This window comes from Zootermopsis nevadensis, unplaced genomic scaffold (genome assembly GCF_977971745.1).
Source record: "Zootermopsis nevadensis isolate Lab colony 2312 unplaced genomic scaffold, Znev_1.0 Znev_ptg000001l, whole genome shotgun sequence".
Classification (NCBI taxonomy): domain Eukaryota; kingdom Metazoa; phylum Arthropoda; class Insecta; order Blattodea; family Termopsidae; genus Zootermopsis; species Zootermopsis nevadensis.
Window position 1 is genome coordinate 19,630,547 of NW_028259133.1, and position 17,411 is coordinate 19,647,957.

Consider the following 17,411-nt stretch of genomic DNA (forward strand, 5'->3'; position numbering starts at 1 on the left):
TCTGCTGTCCCACGATTATACTGTTTACCACCTTAAACAAATTCGGGTGAATATTAGATTAAATAATGAATCCACACTTGCAGGTGCTAAAAACACCTTAACCCTTTAAAACCGAAGCTCGTCTAAATAAATATTTAGTCCGTACCGCAAAGAAAACACAACACTTTACAATTACAAGGATCAGATTTTTAAGGCTGTTTAAGAAAATAATAATCGCTACTTACAGTGAGAATTATCCGAAATATATAATTATGCGGATATAATGTAAAGATATTGATTATTTAATTAGATGGTACATATAGTTACCGCTCATATTTAAATGGTTAATAACTATGGTATCGTTAAAGTAGAACCTTGAAGCTTTAGACACACGAAGTAAAGAAAAGCAAAAGTTCAACGAATCGCTATTAACAGATAAACAGCACATGAAACACAATTACATTACTGATTATTCAGTGTTTATCATGAAATAATACATATTTTTTTTAAATTTCACGTATCCCCGGGGGTACGCTTACCCCAGGTTGAATACCACTGGTTTAGAAGATTAACCGTGCATTAGGATTTATAAATATACACTATTTCTCCTTTGCATGTTGCTTGTGTAAGCTTTTTGGGAAATTTTCGTACGTACGTAAATTTACCATTTGTCCTCTCGTTCTGCTTAGAACGTAGCTCATCACATCAAGTGGATCGAGTCAGATTCGGAGGAATTGTACAGAAACTTTTTAACAACCCAACGCTTAGAACTTCACAAAACAAGCGTAAGTTAGACAAAAGCTAATAGATTTGTATACACAGTGATTGGATAAACAAAGAAAAACAAACTACAGCCTTAAGAGAAATTTTGAGTGGAGAGTGGGGTATAATTACGGGGGAGTCAGATTTGCATTGGGCCATGTACAGTAGATGGAACACCAATTCACAGCTACAATGGACTGTGTAGGTCTATAAATCTATGTTTGTTAGGGATTTGCTACATTTAATACTGGACGACAGAGGGGAGGGGGAGGAGTTATTCAATTTGCCAAGTCACCGAATTCGCTGTATATAGCAGAAATTGAGGGCCTGTAAGGGATATAACCCATCCCTTAACACCGTTCGTATTACCCCCCTCCTCAAATTTTCGTGGGCACAACGAACTCAGAACTGTGAAACTAACAAGACACTCGGTCTGTATTGTAATTCTTTATCCAACCGACAAGTATTTTATTTTACAATAGGAGTATGAGATATGGCATTTGTACTAAATAGAAAAAATAAATCACAGTAATAAAGTAGATTTCAAAATTAGTTTAAAAGTCTTAGCGAAGTATAATGTCTCTCTATTACGTAACATAAAACATTAAAAACCATCTCTCATGTAACTATTATAGAGTATTAAGTACAAAATACAAATCTCTGCAAATATTTAATACTCATATCTTATACAGAGTAATTCAAAGTCACTAAGCACCTGTAAGAACACACAGTTCATTATAGTCAGCTTATTACAACACAGCACAGGTTGTTAAAGGTCACACTTTCATACTACACGCGTACACACAGAGTAATGTGCACATCTTAAGTCATGGGTGTGCACAGGGACTTTAAAATCATTCTCCACTTCAAACACTTGTTCTTATACGTACATAGAACTTTTAAATTGCCGTGAAATTTTAGGTAGAAGTATGGAAAATGTTTCCCTGGTGCTCAAATGAACACCACGTCAAGAAGAGTGGAGATGTAGCTCCACGATTTATTAATCTCGAGCACTAGCTGGAGGTCAGTGGTCAGCTGCACCCCCAGAGAAAGAGCCCTCAGTCTCCACTCACCCCAGTCAATAATTCCCACTACACCGACTACTGACTTATTATCTGAATTTCATATTTTCAGAGAGTGAAGTACTTTTTTCTGTGCACATAATAAGCAATGACGTAAACAAGAAAACTTGTTTAGCGTAGGCATCGCTCTGTATTTGCGTGTTAATAACATATACAGTGGTGATGTATGATCTATCCCAGTGGAATAGCAAGCGTTGTGAAAATTAAAACACTTGCTGTGTTATCCCACTCAGCAGTACGGATAATGACTAGCTTTATTCTGCCACAAGTATGTCAATGATAACTCGTAACGAGGAAAATATTAATCTAACATGAATCTAACTTTCTGATATGTCCCCAAGATCACGTATATAACATCTTATTAATTCCAAATATTACAGTCATTTTTGATATGCTAACAATCGTTCAGCTAGTCGAGAAGTTCTGTAATTTATACGAAACCCGAATGTTCATTACAGCTTTCATTATATGTACCAAAATTAAATGCAGGCGGCAGACTACTCTGAAACGTCGGTAACCGCCTACATGTTTACAATCCGTCACAAATCAAAATATCACAGTTCACGGTATCATAATTTCTCGGACTAATCCTAAACGTCACAGCTGTGAATAAATTGTAGTTGTCAACTAGATTCCTCACTAAATGATGGTAAAAATAGAATTATTAAAACAAAGATCAGGAACCACGTACTTCGAGAGAGAGAGTGTAACTGGAAATTAATCGCTTCCCAAGTAAGTGATTCCCGCTTTCCCCTCGCGTCTAAATGTCATCTGTCTGAAGCGGTTAATGATTTATGATTGATGAGAGAAGCTGAAACTGTGGTAAAGTAATGATGGAAACCTCAAAATGGTTGTTCTGTGCGTAAGGATTACGACAGATTACCATTTCAAATGAAGGAGTTGCAGTCAGAGTCAGTTTCTCAAAAATTCTTATCATTATCACCAACACTTATTCTCTCCCTATCGCTCTCTCACTCACACACACACATTTTATATATATATTTATATATATATTTATATATATATATATATACACATACATACATACATAACGGCCGGCGCAAAAGATATTGCGATCAAATTCGTTCACTTTTATTAAAACCTGATCAAAACGTGTTTTCTTCTACGTTAAAAATTATAAATATGGCGACAGCGCAAACATTCTGAGTGTGTGTTAACTATGTGAAGTGCGCTGGTGATACACGTATCCACTTATTTTAACATTCAGATACTTCGTTTCGTCCTCAGAACGTATTTATGGATTTCTTGCGATTTTAAAAACAAACATCGATTATTTCTCTAAACAGCGTTCATCAGTCTGATCTTTGTAATGAAGATGGGTTGTGTTTCAATTTAGGTTGGAAATGAATTCTTAATTATTATGTAGATGAACCTTGAGCTTCATGAGAGATCTTTAAATTCTTGTTTGGATGGAATGCTCCTCATTTCAGGAAGCTCCCCATCTGAGAGAACTCCAGAGAGTACATTCAGTAAGAAAGACTAGACACTATCGTTATACTGGATCACACCCATGTTTCTACGACTGTCAAGACAAAGGAATACGATTATTGGTACACAGATGTAATTTCGACTTTATTTAAAGTTTTATTCTATGGTTAACACATATGAAGAACTACAAACTTTTCACCGACTCTCGCTTCATATTCTCGTATAAAAATTATCAGTAAAACTCATTGGAGTAAAGTTACGGAAATATATGAGGGGCTATTACATTCTTTTGTTTGCCGGTGGTCAGTACGCATCCGGCCATCTTGACACTTGTTTTCTTGGTTTTCCTCTGTCTTTAAGCAAATGCTGAGATGATAGCCAAAAGCTCTAAGTTGCTAAGCACAATTACTCCGTAGCTGTGAAGGCCACAAAATGACTAATTAAAAATTATCATTTAAACATACATTTATCATAAAATTATAATTTTGTTGTGCGTGTCTAAGGCTTCAATTCTTCTGCTATTGTCTCCTACTCTTTGACCTTATTATTCCCAGTTTGTAAATAACAAAATATGTATTACCGGACATTTAGAAGATATATATACAATAATTAAATGTTAGCATCTGTTAGTCCAACAACGAAGACGAAATCGTTTATAGTAGCATGTCACTGCATACTTACAACATGCCAGTCCAGTCGTAACAGATCATCAATTGTCCTACATTTTCACTCATTCTACATCGGCAGCTACATAATTATATAATTATCAACATTTCCTATCTCAAATTGGCTCTCGTGACGTGCTACATCCGTACAAATACGAGGTGCGATCGAAAGGTTTCCAGACTGCGCCTATAAAAACCCGTACACTTATCTCAGGTATTAAATTCATCCATCACCCTCGAAGTAGTTCCCCTGGGAGTGAACACAACGATCCCAGCGCCGCTGTCAAGCCTGGAAGCATCCCTGGAAATCTTTCTTTGTCAGCCTGTCAAGCACCATCTGCGATTCTGCCTGAATCTCTTCTATCGTCTCAAATCTCCTTCCCTTTAGCTGAATTTTCATCTTTGGGAAGAGGAAGAAGTCACACGGAGCTTAGAAAGGAAGTTGGCGTCGGTTCTTGCAAGATATTTGAGCTCCTGACAAACGAGAAGCCGATTCTGCTTCTGGTCCTCAGACAGGATGCGTCGCGGCAGAAGCTCGTACTACATCCGGTTCGCCCTCTATTGACACAGTCTTGAAACTTTCCGATCGCACCTCGTAGTTCGCACGTAACGCGAGACACTCCAATCGTTACTGCCAGTTGGTGTCTCTACTTAGTGTTAAGCGTTTCGCGTTTCGATGTGTGCGAATTCTACAAATAAATTTGAAATAGTGACACTTTTATTTTCAAACTGTGCGGTCTTGCAAGAATATTAGTAAAGTATTAATTATTATATTCTGGTAATTATATTTCGATTTGTCAATTTCAATGTAAATAAATCATTCATACGTTGCCTGTAGCAAATATAAAAGAAGGAAAATTCTAATTAAATTATATACATTTTAAAATATGAGTAGAAAAGTGATGTATCTAATAGTGGTAACAAAACTGATTTAAGTGTAATATCTGTACGTGGATTACGTTAATTAAAGAAATACATTAAGAAGAAAAATTGACGATGAAAATAAATATGTATGTATATTTAACTATTAATTTAATAATTTAATATTTCATGTAATTTGTTTCACTACAACTTCTCTTTAATATGACTCACTGTGGCAAAGATGTTAATTCTCCTGCTAATAAGCAATATGTTAAACACACTTATTTCATTTGTCTTCAGGAGGAGAAAAATTACATTTCTACTGGGTTTTGCTTCACTGTTAATTACAACTGGGCTCACATTCAACGAGTTGACCGCGCACAATGACGTAATGATTCTGAGTGCCACAGACTTCATCATACGACATTTTACTCACGGAAGACCTGTAATCATCATACTTCCCGGATCTACAGGCAACATAAAGCGAAACTCGCCCGATAAAATATTTATTCAAGAATACGAATTTAAAATGTCTGACATCTTACTGAAAAATGTAAATGAACAAACATATTGGCCGCTATATGTCTTTTGTTGCTACGACACGACTGGAACAATGCCAGATAACGACAAATTATATCACAGCTACATAATTTTCATACGTTCTGAGACAGGTGGTGATGCTTCGTCGAATATTATTCGTCAATTAAAGTATTTAAAGGAAAATTATTTATTAAATCCTCGGGGACGGTTTCTCGTCGTGGTAAATTCCCCAACATCTGACACACCTTCAGACGTGGCATTCAGAGTTCTGAACGCTGCCTGGAAATATTTGATTGTGGACGTCATACTTATGGTAGTGTCTGTACCTTTGAATATAAATAACTCCAATCACTTAAAATCAAATGAATTAATTGCACCTGTAATTGATCTGTTTACTTTTTTACCTTATTCAAAAGAGCAAAACTGTAGTAATGTGAAGAGTATTACGCATTTATACGGTTTATTTCCAAATTACACTGAAAAATCTATTCCTAAAAAGATAAACTTACTTCCTAATAGAAACATTAAAAATTTGTACAGATGCCCTGTGAAAGTTTCTACCTACCATAACCCTCCAACGATTGTAGATACATCTAGTGGTGGGTTTGCCAACTGCACAGGACTGGAAGTAAATGTCCTGGTGTTTATTCTGCAAAGTCTAAATGCTACAGTTGCGTTCAAGATAATACCACCAACCAATGGATCATTTTTCGGAACATATGCAAATGTACTTAGTGACCTGGACTCGGGGTCCGCAGATATTGTAATAGGCGCTTTACCATTACATGAAATACTTTACGTAAATTATGACCCCACTGTCCCATATTTTTACACCCCTGTCCAATGGGTAGTTCCATGTCCTAAACCCTCTCGTAGATGGGGAACAATATTCAAAGTTTTTCCTCTATCGGTATGGCTATGCATATTCATTTGTTTCGTTGTAGTAATAATAGTAATGTGGCTTGTAGCCAGTTCTACAGAACATTTTAATTATTCTTCTGTGCAATATTGCTTACTCAGTGCTTGGGCAGTCGTCTTAGGAACATCTGCTCCAAAGAAGCCTCAGACTCCCAGTGTCAGACTTATCTTCTTATCATGGATATGGGTTAGTTTTGCTTTGTGTGTGATATTTCAAGCTTTCTTTACCACATTCTTAGTCAACCCAGGATTTGATAGAAAAATTAAGACAATGGATGATCTTTTACGGTCAGGAATTAAATACGGATATACCGAAGACTACGGACTTGTCGCAGATTACACAGTTAAAACCAGCAATCTAAAAAAATGTTTAGATCCGAATGTATGCTTGGAATATGCTATTAAGTATGGAAACTATGCGACAGTGTCTAACACATTTCATACTGATTACTACAGAGCAAAATTATCATGGCACGACAGCCACCTGAGAGTTTGTACTATGGACGATGACATTATACATGTCAATGTAGTCATGTATTTGACAAAGGGACATCCTCTGTTACAACAAATTAACGAAGCAACGAAAGTGATGGTTGAGTCCGGTCTGATGGAAAAATGGAAGAATGACTTTATGTACACGTCTCGTCTACACAGCCTCTTGGCTAATGGCGATAATTACGAGATTCCGGAAGGGGACTGGAACAGCGACTATTTTGTGTTCAGCCTAACGCATCTACGAAGTGCATTTATGGTTCTAGTGCTTGGAAACATTTTGAGCGTATCTGCTCTATTTATAGAAGTGATATATTGTAAGATACACTTCAGGAATCCTGTACGTAAACCAGTGAGATACAAGCGCATTAGTCACTTCAAAAGAAGGTTGGAAAATAGTAGATATCGATTTTCTCGATATAGGTAAATGACTTTGTATGAAAATATTTCGTTGTATCTTGTACACGTAATGTAGTGTTTTATTTTCATCCGATATAATAAATATATAGATATCTTGATAAACATACAATAAGATTATATTTATAGTTTAGATGCGTCATGTTTGTGTTCAAAATTCAAATATATATTTATTATTCAAGTCTATACACAAACTTTTAAATTGTAGATGTTAAAATTTAAAATTTAAAATCACCATGTTGTAATATATAGCGCAATATTGTAACATCGAAATAACGATGAATGGCGCAGAATATTAATGGTGATTTTAAATTTTAAATTTTAACATCTACAATTTAAAAGTTTGTGTATAGACTTGAATAATAAATATATATTTGAATACAATAAGATATTACATTAGTTTCAGAGTTAAAAAAAATTGCTTTGTTAATAATTAACTAACTTTATTAATTAGAATCCTTCCTCAAACCCTATGATACGATACGTTAGCCAAGGAATTCCATGGCCTTTATGAAAACTGATGGTTTATTATCCCGTTAATAAGAACAAGCCACCTATCCACAAACTGAATCTAATCTACTTCAAAATCCCTCTTTACCTAAGATTGATTTTAATATTTGTTCTCACATCTACGTCTAGGTCTTTTGAGTTCTCTCGTCTTCAGGCTTTATAATCTTAATTTTGATCACATAAACTATATTAAAATTATAATGATACTCCACAAATTTCCAACTGCATTAATTATACGTATAACTATGTTACGTATATGTATATCCTTCGGTTTCATAAGCCTAGGAAAGTTCTTATAAACGACCATTGGTGTATATTCCAGTAAATTAGAATGCGAGTCACTTCCCTCATATCGTATTACCTATTACAATAATTGAACAATATAATTAACTAAGTTCCCAAAAGTCCATAAATTCATTATTTGTTGGTTCGTTATATTGGCTGCGTGTTTTCATTCTGAATACTTTACGCCCACTGACAACACAAAAAAATTAAATGTCAATTATTCTCATGGGACATGTTGTAATTCACATGCCATGTTTTCCTTTTAACTCTAAATATTGTCTAGTAGCCATTTTAAATATTTAATCATCAATTACTCTATAACACGTAACGTGTGACTTACCTGTGGGAGTTTATCTGATAAAATATATTCATTAGTAAAATGACTCGTAATGTTAACAACTGTTAGTACAGGCTTACCACTTACATATTTCAAATTAATTCCAATCACTTGTAATTTTTGAATTTACGTCAGAACTTTCTTTATTCCGTGCATAATAGCCCTTTTAATACTGAAAACAAGACAGTACGAAGTTGTCTGGTAGACGGTTACCAGCTCTTTAGCGATCCAATATTGAATATTTAGTTTTGAACTAAATAACAAATATTAAACGTTGAAAAAATCTATTTAAAAGGACGGCTTGTGTGAGAAATTATAATTATTTTTATTTCAGAGAAGAAGAATAATTATAGGAAATCTTCATAAAATATGGGTGCAACATTATTGATCCCGAACATTGCCAGGTAAGCAGCTGATGAAGTCGGTGATGATTATGAATAAATGTCAGTGGGTCACTTAAATATTAATGATCGCTTTAAAATATTATAGAGTGAGTAATTAATATTTTCTATGTGGTATGTTTCAAGCTAGAAAAGAATTCATGCAAATATTTCGAATGTTAAATTCTGCATGTCTTATAAAATTATTCACGCAAGAAGCAACAGGATTTTGTCTTACTGTCACTTTCTTACACGGATTATTATTACTTTATTGTAAGTTTTGTTAATAACTTCATTAAGTCACAGATCTGCTACTAAAAATTAAATTTAAGTAACCAAACTACCAAATGAGTATCTTACTGAGTAGCTATATACAGTATTACGTACATAAATTTGTTACTTACATACGGCTGTTAAAATAAACAGTTTAAAACAATTCTGTTTAAAGGAACATGCACGTGACAACTATAATCATATTCTTAGAATGTCTGGGCATCTTACAAGCTTCTTTTTCCACACATGACGACGCGCTGATGACAAGTAAACAGCGTCACATTCTGATATGTCTCAACGAGATCCTTCAGCTACACTTAACGCCAAGACAGACCTTGCTCATCTCGCTGCCATCTTTACCAAACAACGCCACCGTTCGTAAAGTCACGCACAAGTATCCCTTTGGTGAAGACTTTGATTTCCACACGGTTGACGCATTCCTACGGAAAACAAGCGAGGACACGGGAAGGTCTGTCCAAGTGTCGCGACCCGGCGCCCCTGAACCGGAAACACAACATGAAGACTACTTCAAATTCGATAGCTGCGTAGTTTTTACCGGGTTTGAGGAAAAACAAGATGATGAAGTATCAGACAGCATAATCGAACAATTAAATATGTTGGAGAGAAGAAAAACGTGGAATTTTAAAGCTAGATTCATCGTTGTAGCCTCGGTCGCTGAAAATGTTTCATTACAGCGACTTGGAAACAGAATCTTTAAGGTAATGTGGAAAAAATACAGTATTATGAACGTATTGTTAATAATAACTGCTATCAATTATAAAACTGATGCAAATTTGGCACCGAAAAGTAATAATTCACAAGTAGAATTACAATTGTACACTTGGTTACCTTACACGTCACACGCGTACTGTGAGGATCTGAAGGTCGCACTCATAGACAAGTGGATTTCGAAAGGAGAATTTGTTCTTAAGGCACAGCTGTTTCCAGAAAAAGTTCCCAAAACTTTCCACGGATGCAAATCAAAAGTGACAACTTTTATTTATCCACCTGCAGTGACAAAGACACCAGACCTAAAATACACAGGCCTTGAACTTAAATACCTAACGATTGTGTTTAAGAAGCTTAATTTGACAGTAGAATATAATGAAATACCGTACATATTCAAGTCTCACTACCAACAATTCTATTACGCTATTAGTAAACTCCAACCTGCTTCGTTAGACATGTCTGTCGGTATTCTGCCCTTTGGAGGAATCAATGTTTCCGCCGAGTCTACCCGTTCTTATTTTGACTTTAAATTGAAGTGGTATGTTCCATGCCCGGAACATGCCTCACGTTGGAGATCTTTCTACCAGTTTTTCTCCTTAAATGTGTGGATGTGTTTCTGTTTATTTATTGTTTTAGCAGTAATAACAATGTGGCTACTGGCAAGATATTCGACTAAATTTAGTATTCGAGAATCAACGAATTACATGACGATAATGAATTGCGCGTACAATGTTTGGGCCATAACAATTGGAATATCTGCACATAAAATGCCTGTATCTAGTAGTCTCAGGATGTTCTTTGTGGTGTGGGTATGGTACTCCCTTGCATTGACCACAGTTTACCAGGCGTACTTTGTTGGTTTCATTGTAAATCCAGGTTTTGAGAAAAGTCTTAGTACGTTAAATGACATACTTGAATCAGGAATTGAATACGGATTTACAAATGATATGGATAACATACAATTCTCAGACCCTACGTACGATATTATTAAGAAAAACCGAACGACATGCCTGTCTATTTTCAAGTGCTTAGAAAGAGTTATAAGACACAAGAATTTTTCTACAATAGCCGACGATTTTCATGTACAATATGTTTCTACTAGATTGTTATTTTATAATATCCATATTCCGATTTGTAGTTTGCCGAGTGACATTATGCGGTACAGCATATCAACTTACATGGCAAAAGGAAATCCACTTTTATATAAGTTTAATGAGATTTTAAAATATTTAATCGAAGCTGGATTGTTTGATAAATGGAAGAGAGATTTTCTGTCCAATACAAGATTAGCGGGCCAACGAATAGACAATGATGACACTAATTTTGAAGAAATCTTTCAAAATAATTTCTTTGGTGATAATTTATCATATTCACTAGTTCATTTACAAGTTGTATTTTTTATTCTCTTGTTTGGTCATGCTTTCGGCATTTTGGTCCTTGTAGGAGAAATACTTCATTACAGAATGTACGGAAGTATGGAAACAGCCTCTTCATAATTCTACCCTCGTGACAACGTAAGGCACAGACAGGACAATTTCTGCGCAAGATAACTTGACAAATGTAACGTGTATGAGAAGACACACAATGTACATTTCTGTCAACGAAAATGGTTCACTTTGTAAAAGTTTCTCTCTCTCAAAATATTTCTTTAATGTCCGTTGTAATATTATCTTTCCATTTAAGTTTACATCTACCAAGTATTCTTTCTCCCTCATTCTTTGCTGCTAAAGTTTTGTGTGAATTTCCAATCTCTCCCATACGTACTACGTGCTCTGCCAATCGTATTTTTCGATCTGACACATTTTAATAAATTCGTTAACTATTCATCGTTTTCATATTGTAAAATAACTTCTGTGTTCTCGAGTACAACACGAGATTTTCTCTTATTTTCGCAGTTACTCGCACGTAATTAACGACGGAGTTTAGCAATACTTTGATGAAAAGATAAGATTACTTGAAATATGAAGCGGTAACAAAGTTTTCTTAACGAACATTTTCAATGTCCCTTCTTAATGTTTGGCGTTCAATTTTAATTGGCCCCATCTCTTAGCTTAAAACTCTCTGATTTGCTTTGAAGGCAGGACCAATTTTATGGTGTGAAATTTCCCTTTGATGCTTCGTAAATAAGGACAAAAATGGTAAATCTGACGGCGAAATGAGAGAGTCACATACATCCTACAAGAACATAAAAGATTTGAAAATATGCCGGAAAGGCGTCTCGCTTCTGAATCTCTAGTTCGTAGAAAAACTTCATACATTTACTACGTTACTAAATGGAAAGAAATAATTACGAATAAAATGTAAAGAACTTTTCTTTTTTTAAAGAGTTTTGTGCATAATTCCTTGTTATTATGTTTCTGTGACATTCTGTATGTAAATAAAACTATTAATAAATTTTAATGTCATAATAATTTATATTTTTTCAGTAAACACTACATAATTATGAAACCGCTCATACATCAATGTAACATTAAAAATACTAATTCTTACTGACATTTTACATTCTCACAAATGTAAGTATGAAGATTATTGATTTCTAGGATGTTGCACTTAGAAATTGACCGACGTTTCAGAGGTGCTTATATCATCTCCCTGATTCTGGCGGTAGTAAGCGCCTCCAAAACGTCGGATAATTATCAAGCCAATTATCTTCGTGATAGTTCTGGTTGTCTTATATAACTTGAAAATATTATTTTAGGATTTAATTTGTAATTGTTAATAATTAATTTTATATTTTTTTTAAACAGTGTTATTTTGATAGGTATGCAAGAATACCGGCTACAATTCGACGATTCTAGGAGACGGTTTCGAAATATTTAGGACATGAATCATGTTTTCAGAAGAGCACGCTAATTGTATGAGATTAACTTTATATCGTGTATATAATTTCAGAACACGCTAAGTTGTCAAATAAAAATTTTCTCTTTTATAACATATTAAAGTTTGTGTACCGAATGGATTAATTATCCGCTCAAAAAGTAAAATTATTTTATACGTGGCCTGGTTTTTTGTAAGATCAAATACCCTTTTTACACACAGATTTATTCATGAAACTCTAAAAGCTGTGGGATAATAGTGTCAAAATATTATTCATTTATAAATAATATTTCACCATTAAAACGCTAGGTTTGAAAGCGAATTTTATACGCAGGTTATCTTTTGATTCAGTTCCTTTCCATCACCACATGTGCGCTTGCTTCGTTCTAGGTTTTATTTCAGAGTACGACGCGGTGCATTATATACCACTGATATGATCACAGGCTGTAAGAAGATTAAGGGGGTGCAGAAATAGAACTTGTTTCTTTGTCTTCGGTTTTCCTTTTGAAAAATACGTACTTTAGCTGTACGTTTAGTCTAAATCTCTGTCATTATGCGCACTGTAGAACATCAATATAAGAGGGACACAGTCGAGCGCACCCAACTAACAGGGAGGCGAAAAAGAGCTGCTCTAGAACGCACCCCTCTCATTCAGTAGCAGAAACATTGCTAACAAATGTTTTCCTACATCTCTCTCTTTTTCACACTAAAAACACAGCTTAATGCTTTCTGAACGCTTTATAGAAACATGTATTCACATTCTCCGTTTCCTTACTCTTTCTTTCAAAACGAGGGTGGAATCTGAAAATAAAAAGCATTGCGGTTAGAGTGGATGTTATTCGTAATGTAGGTTGAATATAACTATGACGCGTGAATTTCCTTAAAATGTTTTATAAACATAATGAAAATATACTGCTCACGCTTTGATTCTCGACTCACGTTAGTGTGACACTACGGAGTCTAAATTTGGTAGTAACAAAAATCAAATTAGGAATAAAACCTTTCATGTAAAAAATAGTATATTTAACTTCCTTTACTGGTAGACCATTCAAGTACCGGGGCTTACTGAAGCCCCTAAGTTATTACCGAGGGTATGATAATGTTCTGCTAGGTCAAGGCTGACTCACACCTCGTGGGGCGGTGAAACTTGGCCGTGGAGCACTGATGAATGACGATTAAGAAGAAATTTGAGTGATCCTGTAAAGAACCGATTCATCAAAGCGTCATCTACCAGAAATGAACTAGGCACCCTAAATATGACACAGTCTACGATTTACTAGATGAGAGAAAAATAACAAATACAGAAAAGATATTTTAATTTATAATAAAATCCTCTCGGGCTGTCTGCCGAGTCAAGGGGTTAAAACATGAAAAGACCAACGTTTAGAGGTCCATCTCTGTTCTCGTCCTCAGGGTACTGAAGTGGACCTCGAAACGTTGGTCTCTTCATGTCTTAACCCCTTGACTCGGCTGATAGCCCGAGAGGATTTTATTATACACATATCATACAATATTTTAATTTCATTTTGAAACGTAGCTATTCAAGATTAGCGTTACATTTTTAATCGAGAAGTGAACGCGGCTAGGCAGCGCGATAATTGTTACCACCACAATCCATAAACACGGCCTTCGTGATGCCTCAAAAGCTCTGGAAGTTAAATACAGAAATGCGTAGGAATATATGATTTTACCGTAAAATAAATGTTATCACCCTGATTATGCAGGTAGTAGGCACCTCTTTAATGTCGCTCAGTTTCTATCAGACAACACGGTAGAACGTTCCAGAAGACGTCCTTTCCACAGAAGTAAATACTTCCCAATTTTAACCAGTGGCTTAAGATTAAGTTTATAAAACTAAGCACGTCTAATACTGAGTTAGTGTATGTATGAATACATTCGTTGGAATTAGTAGGAGAGGCTGTGCCCCCACTCCCGTGTTACGAAGAGGATTGAGAACTGATAAGAGGAGAACGCTACGTCATTATAACTTACGGACTGTCACACACGGACTAGGGGAGCGTTCCGATTTCTGTGGTAATATAGATTACCCCTTGAAGCATATTGGTTAAGGGACAGAAAAGTGAGATTTTTTTAGAAATGAAGTAAGTTCGTCATCTGAGATTTTAAGTACCAAGAAGCTCAAAACACCTTGATGCCAACTACCGAAATCAAATCTGTACGTTATTTAAAGTCATCCGTCTGTCCTGCATGTCCGTGTACCAAAGTCGTTCCATTATAACACAGTTATTTAAAGCTATAAACAGATATAAACATTCAAAATTTGGTATAAAAATCTGTCCCACTATAAGCCACGTAGGCGCTTTGGGGGAGAGTAGGTATAGCTCCTACTCCAGGGGTATCCAAACCCGCGGCCCGCGGGCCGCAAGTGGCCCGCCTTGAACATTTTTCCGGCCCGCGAGATTCATCACACTTTTACAAAATATATTTATTTTATAATGGCCAAAGTAGTGAAAACCAATGTATTAAAAAAATACATTATTTGTGCATCCATATATTCAAAAATTATCTGTCGAAATTATGAGAAAAAATTAACTTTGATTTTAAAATAATATTCTTGCGAATATATGACAGATATTGCCTGTTTTATTCATGAGTTTACAGTTATGAGTTCGCCAATTACGATGTGCAAATACCCAAATTGAGATCGATTTGCAAAAGCTAAGTGAAAGAGTGGAGAAACAAATATCGCACTAGTAAAATAAATATTTTTTAATGATTTCATTATTTTTATTTCATTCATATTTATATATTTTTTATATTTAATTTTTAGTGCTATATATTTCTTTACAATGTACGCTTAGTATCATTATTATTATATTATCTATGTTTACATGTAAGAATAATAGTAAACACAATAATAATAACTCATTATGTTTCAATTTTTCACTCCAAAAAAATGTCTATAGTGTATCTAAATCTAATATGGGGATATATAATTTTATATGTGGCCCGCGGAGTTATGATGCATTTCCAAAGTGGCCCGAAAGATCATTTGGGTTGGCCCAACCTGCTTTAGACTCATTCTTGACCTCGACACTAGATGGGGGTGAGTGATCAGTATTAAACTTGCCTTCTATTGGTTGATTTTATTATTATTTTGTTTATATTAAAAATAATCAACTGCTACGGTATATGTAGAAACTAATTATGAAATTATATTAAATAATTAATTGGTAAGGGTATAGAAGAACGCGTTAAGATACTATCCCGGATTTTTCCTGGAATGACTGAGAGAAAGCACAAAGTCCCTTATTCGGGATGTCCTGTGTATAGGCCGAAATTTGTACCCCGAATCTCCTGGGGTTCAGTCTATCGATCTATAGTCTGTACTAACGAGAATAGGAGTACATTCGCAGATGTACTGAGGTTACCAATGTTACCATTTTCAGAAATTATTTTATTTTATTCTAAAACGATACTTTTCTACTGTTTTCAACTGATCACAGACAAATTTACAAAAAACGTGTTCACAAAATAAATTAATTCCCGCTCGTCTTTAGAATACGTAACAAGACCTTTATAATTCTGAACTGCTTTATGTGTAACGTCTCCAAATGCATATAAGTTAATTTATTTGAAGTAAAAATCTTGAATGAGAAGTGGGCAGATGGCTATATAAAGAGATTAATTCCTTTAAGCCTTCAATTTAAATTGTGACCCTCGCTGGCCGTAGTGATTGCAGCGTAATATCCTCGGCTGCTATTTCAATTAGAGTTCTTAATACATAGTAAGGGTAAAATCCGTTTACTGAGAAAAGCGTCTCGTATATGAGATTACAGCCGAATGAATAAACCGACGTCACTGCCAGAGAATTGCAGAAATATCGCAAATTAATCTGCTAATAGAAAGAAAGACTGAATATTCTCTCTAAAACAGTGACCATATTAAATACGATAAGTAACTGTATTAAACAAATCTCAGAGAGAAGTAATTTGTTAGAATTAGCATGCATAGCCAAATAATAAAAAAGTCTTTCATTCTATAAGCTTGGAAGCCATCTTCAATTTGATATCATAATGAAATATTCAGTTTCTGCTAACTAAGCCTGAAAGTACAGTTAAGTATCTGAAAATTATTCAATTTTCCGTTGCGTAGCGACAACGTAGAAAGGAATTGACTTGGTAATCATTTTGTGTTTTCACCACAAATGACGTTGCAGAGTGTTTGTAACGAGTAGTGTATGAGAACACTGAAACCTCATCATTAAGACCCGCTCTCCTGACTAGAGTTTTTCGTGATTTTAATCAGACCTGCCTCCATCATATTATTTCCGATCCATTATTCATTCATTATTTTATTATTCTACTACAGCGTCATTATTTAAATCTTAAACACAATTTAATATTATTTTACATTTGATATTGATTCATACAGTACTTCATCGATAACACAGTAGCGATATTTCAGGCTCTCTCCGGGTAGTTGCAAAGAGTAATCTGAAAGAAATTGACCGATGTTTCGGAGCTGGTTATTGCCTCCATCATCAGGGCGAAACTTTGGCAAATTTCTACCAGACTTCACACAGCAACATCCCTGCAGATAACACAGAAATACTCACTCCCCCCCCACACACACACAAACGTCACGTTGTTAAATGTCTATGAGGCATGACGGGAAAATCAGTTGCCCGAATTGTACGGAGATCACCCATGAAAATAACTAAGCAATGTATCTCCCCCCTCCCAAAAATCCCCCTCAAGCAGTACATCAAAATCCCTAAGAAAAAACACAGACGTTTCTACCACTGTTACCCTCCCTTTCACCCATAATTCTGTGCTATCGAGCACTTTGTCACACACACCCCTATCCTACACGACAGCACGAGAGGTCACCAGTGACCTCCCCCTATTCATTACCATGTTTCCAAAAAAAATGGTTGTTTCATAACAACTGA

General features: G+C 35.2%; 2 protein-coding genes and 1 long non-coding RNA gene across 5 annotated transcripts in view; 2 read left to right on the top strand and 1 right to left on the bottom strand.

Annotated features, from left to right (window-relative positions):
- LOC110837718 (uncharacterized) overlaps nucleotides 1-17,411 on the bottom strand; it is a 325,396-nt gene that overhangs the window by 285,439 nt on the left and 22,546 nt on the right. The gene's annotated exons all lie outside the window — the stretch shown is intronic.
- Nucleotides 4,517-7,231, top strand: LOC147875243 (uncharacterized). The gene is made up of 2 exons (XM_087345652.1): nucleotides 4,517-4,947; nucleotides 5,099-7,231. Exons 1-2 carry the CDS (start codon nucleotides 4,934-4,936, stop codon nucleotides 7,173-7,175), a joined length of 2,091 nt encoding a protein of 696 aa, XP_087201778.1. The 5' UTR covers nucleotides 4,517-4,933; the 3' UTR covers nucleotides 7,176-7,231.
- On the top strand, nucleotides 6,331-12,079 carry LOC147875244 (uncharacterized). The gene is made up of 3 exons (XM_087345657.1): nucleotides 6,331-6,443; nucleotides 8,632-8,701; nucleotides 9,126-12,079. The coding sequence occupies exons 2-3, from the start codon at nucleotides 8,667-8,669 to the stop codon at nucleotides 11,173-11,175; spliced, it is 2,085 nt and encodes a 694-aa protein (XP_087201783.1). The 5' UTR covers nucleotides 6,331-6,443; nucleotides 8,632-8,666; the 3' UTR covers nucleotides 11,176-12,079.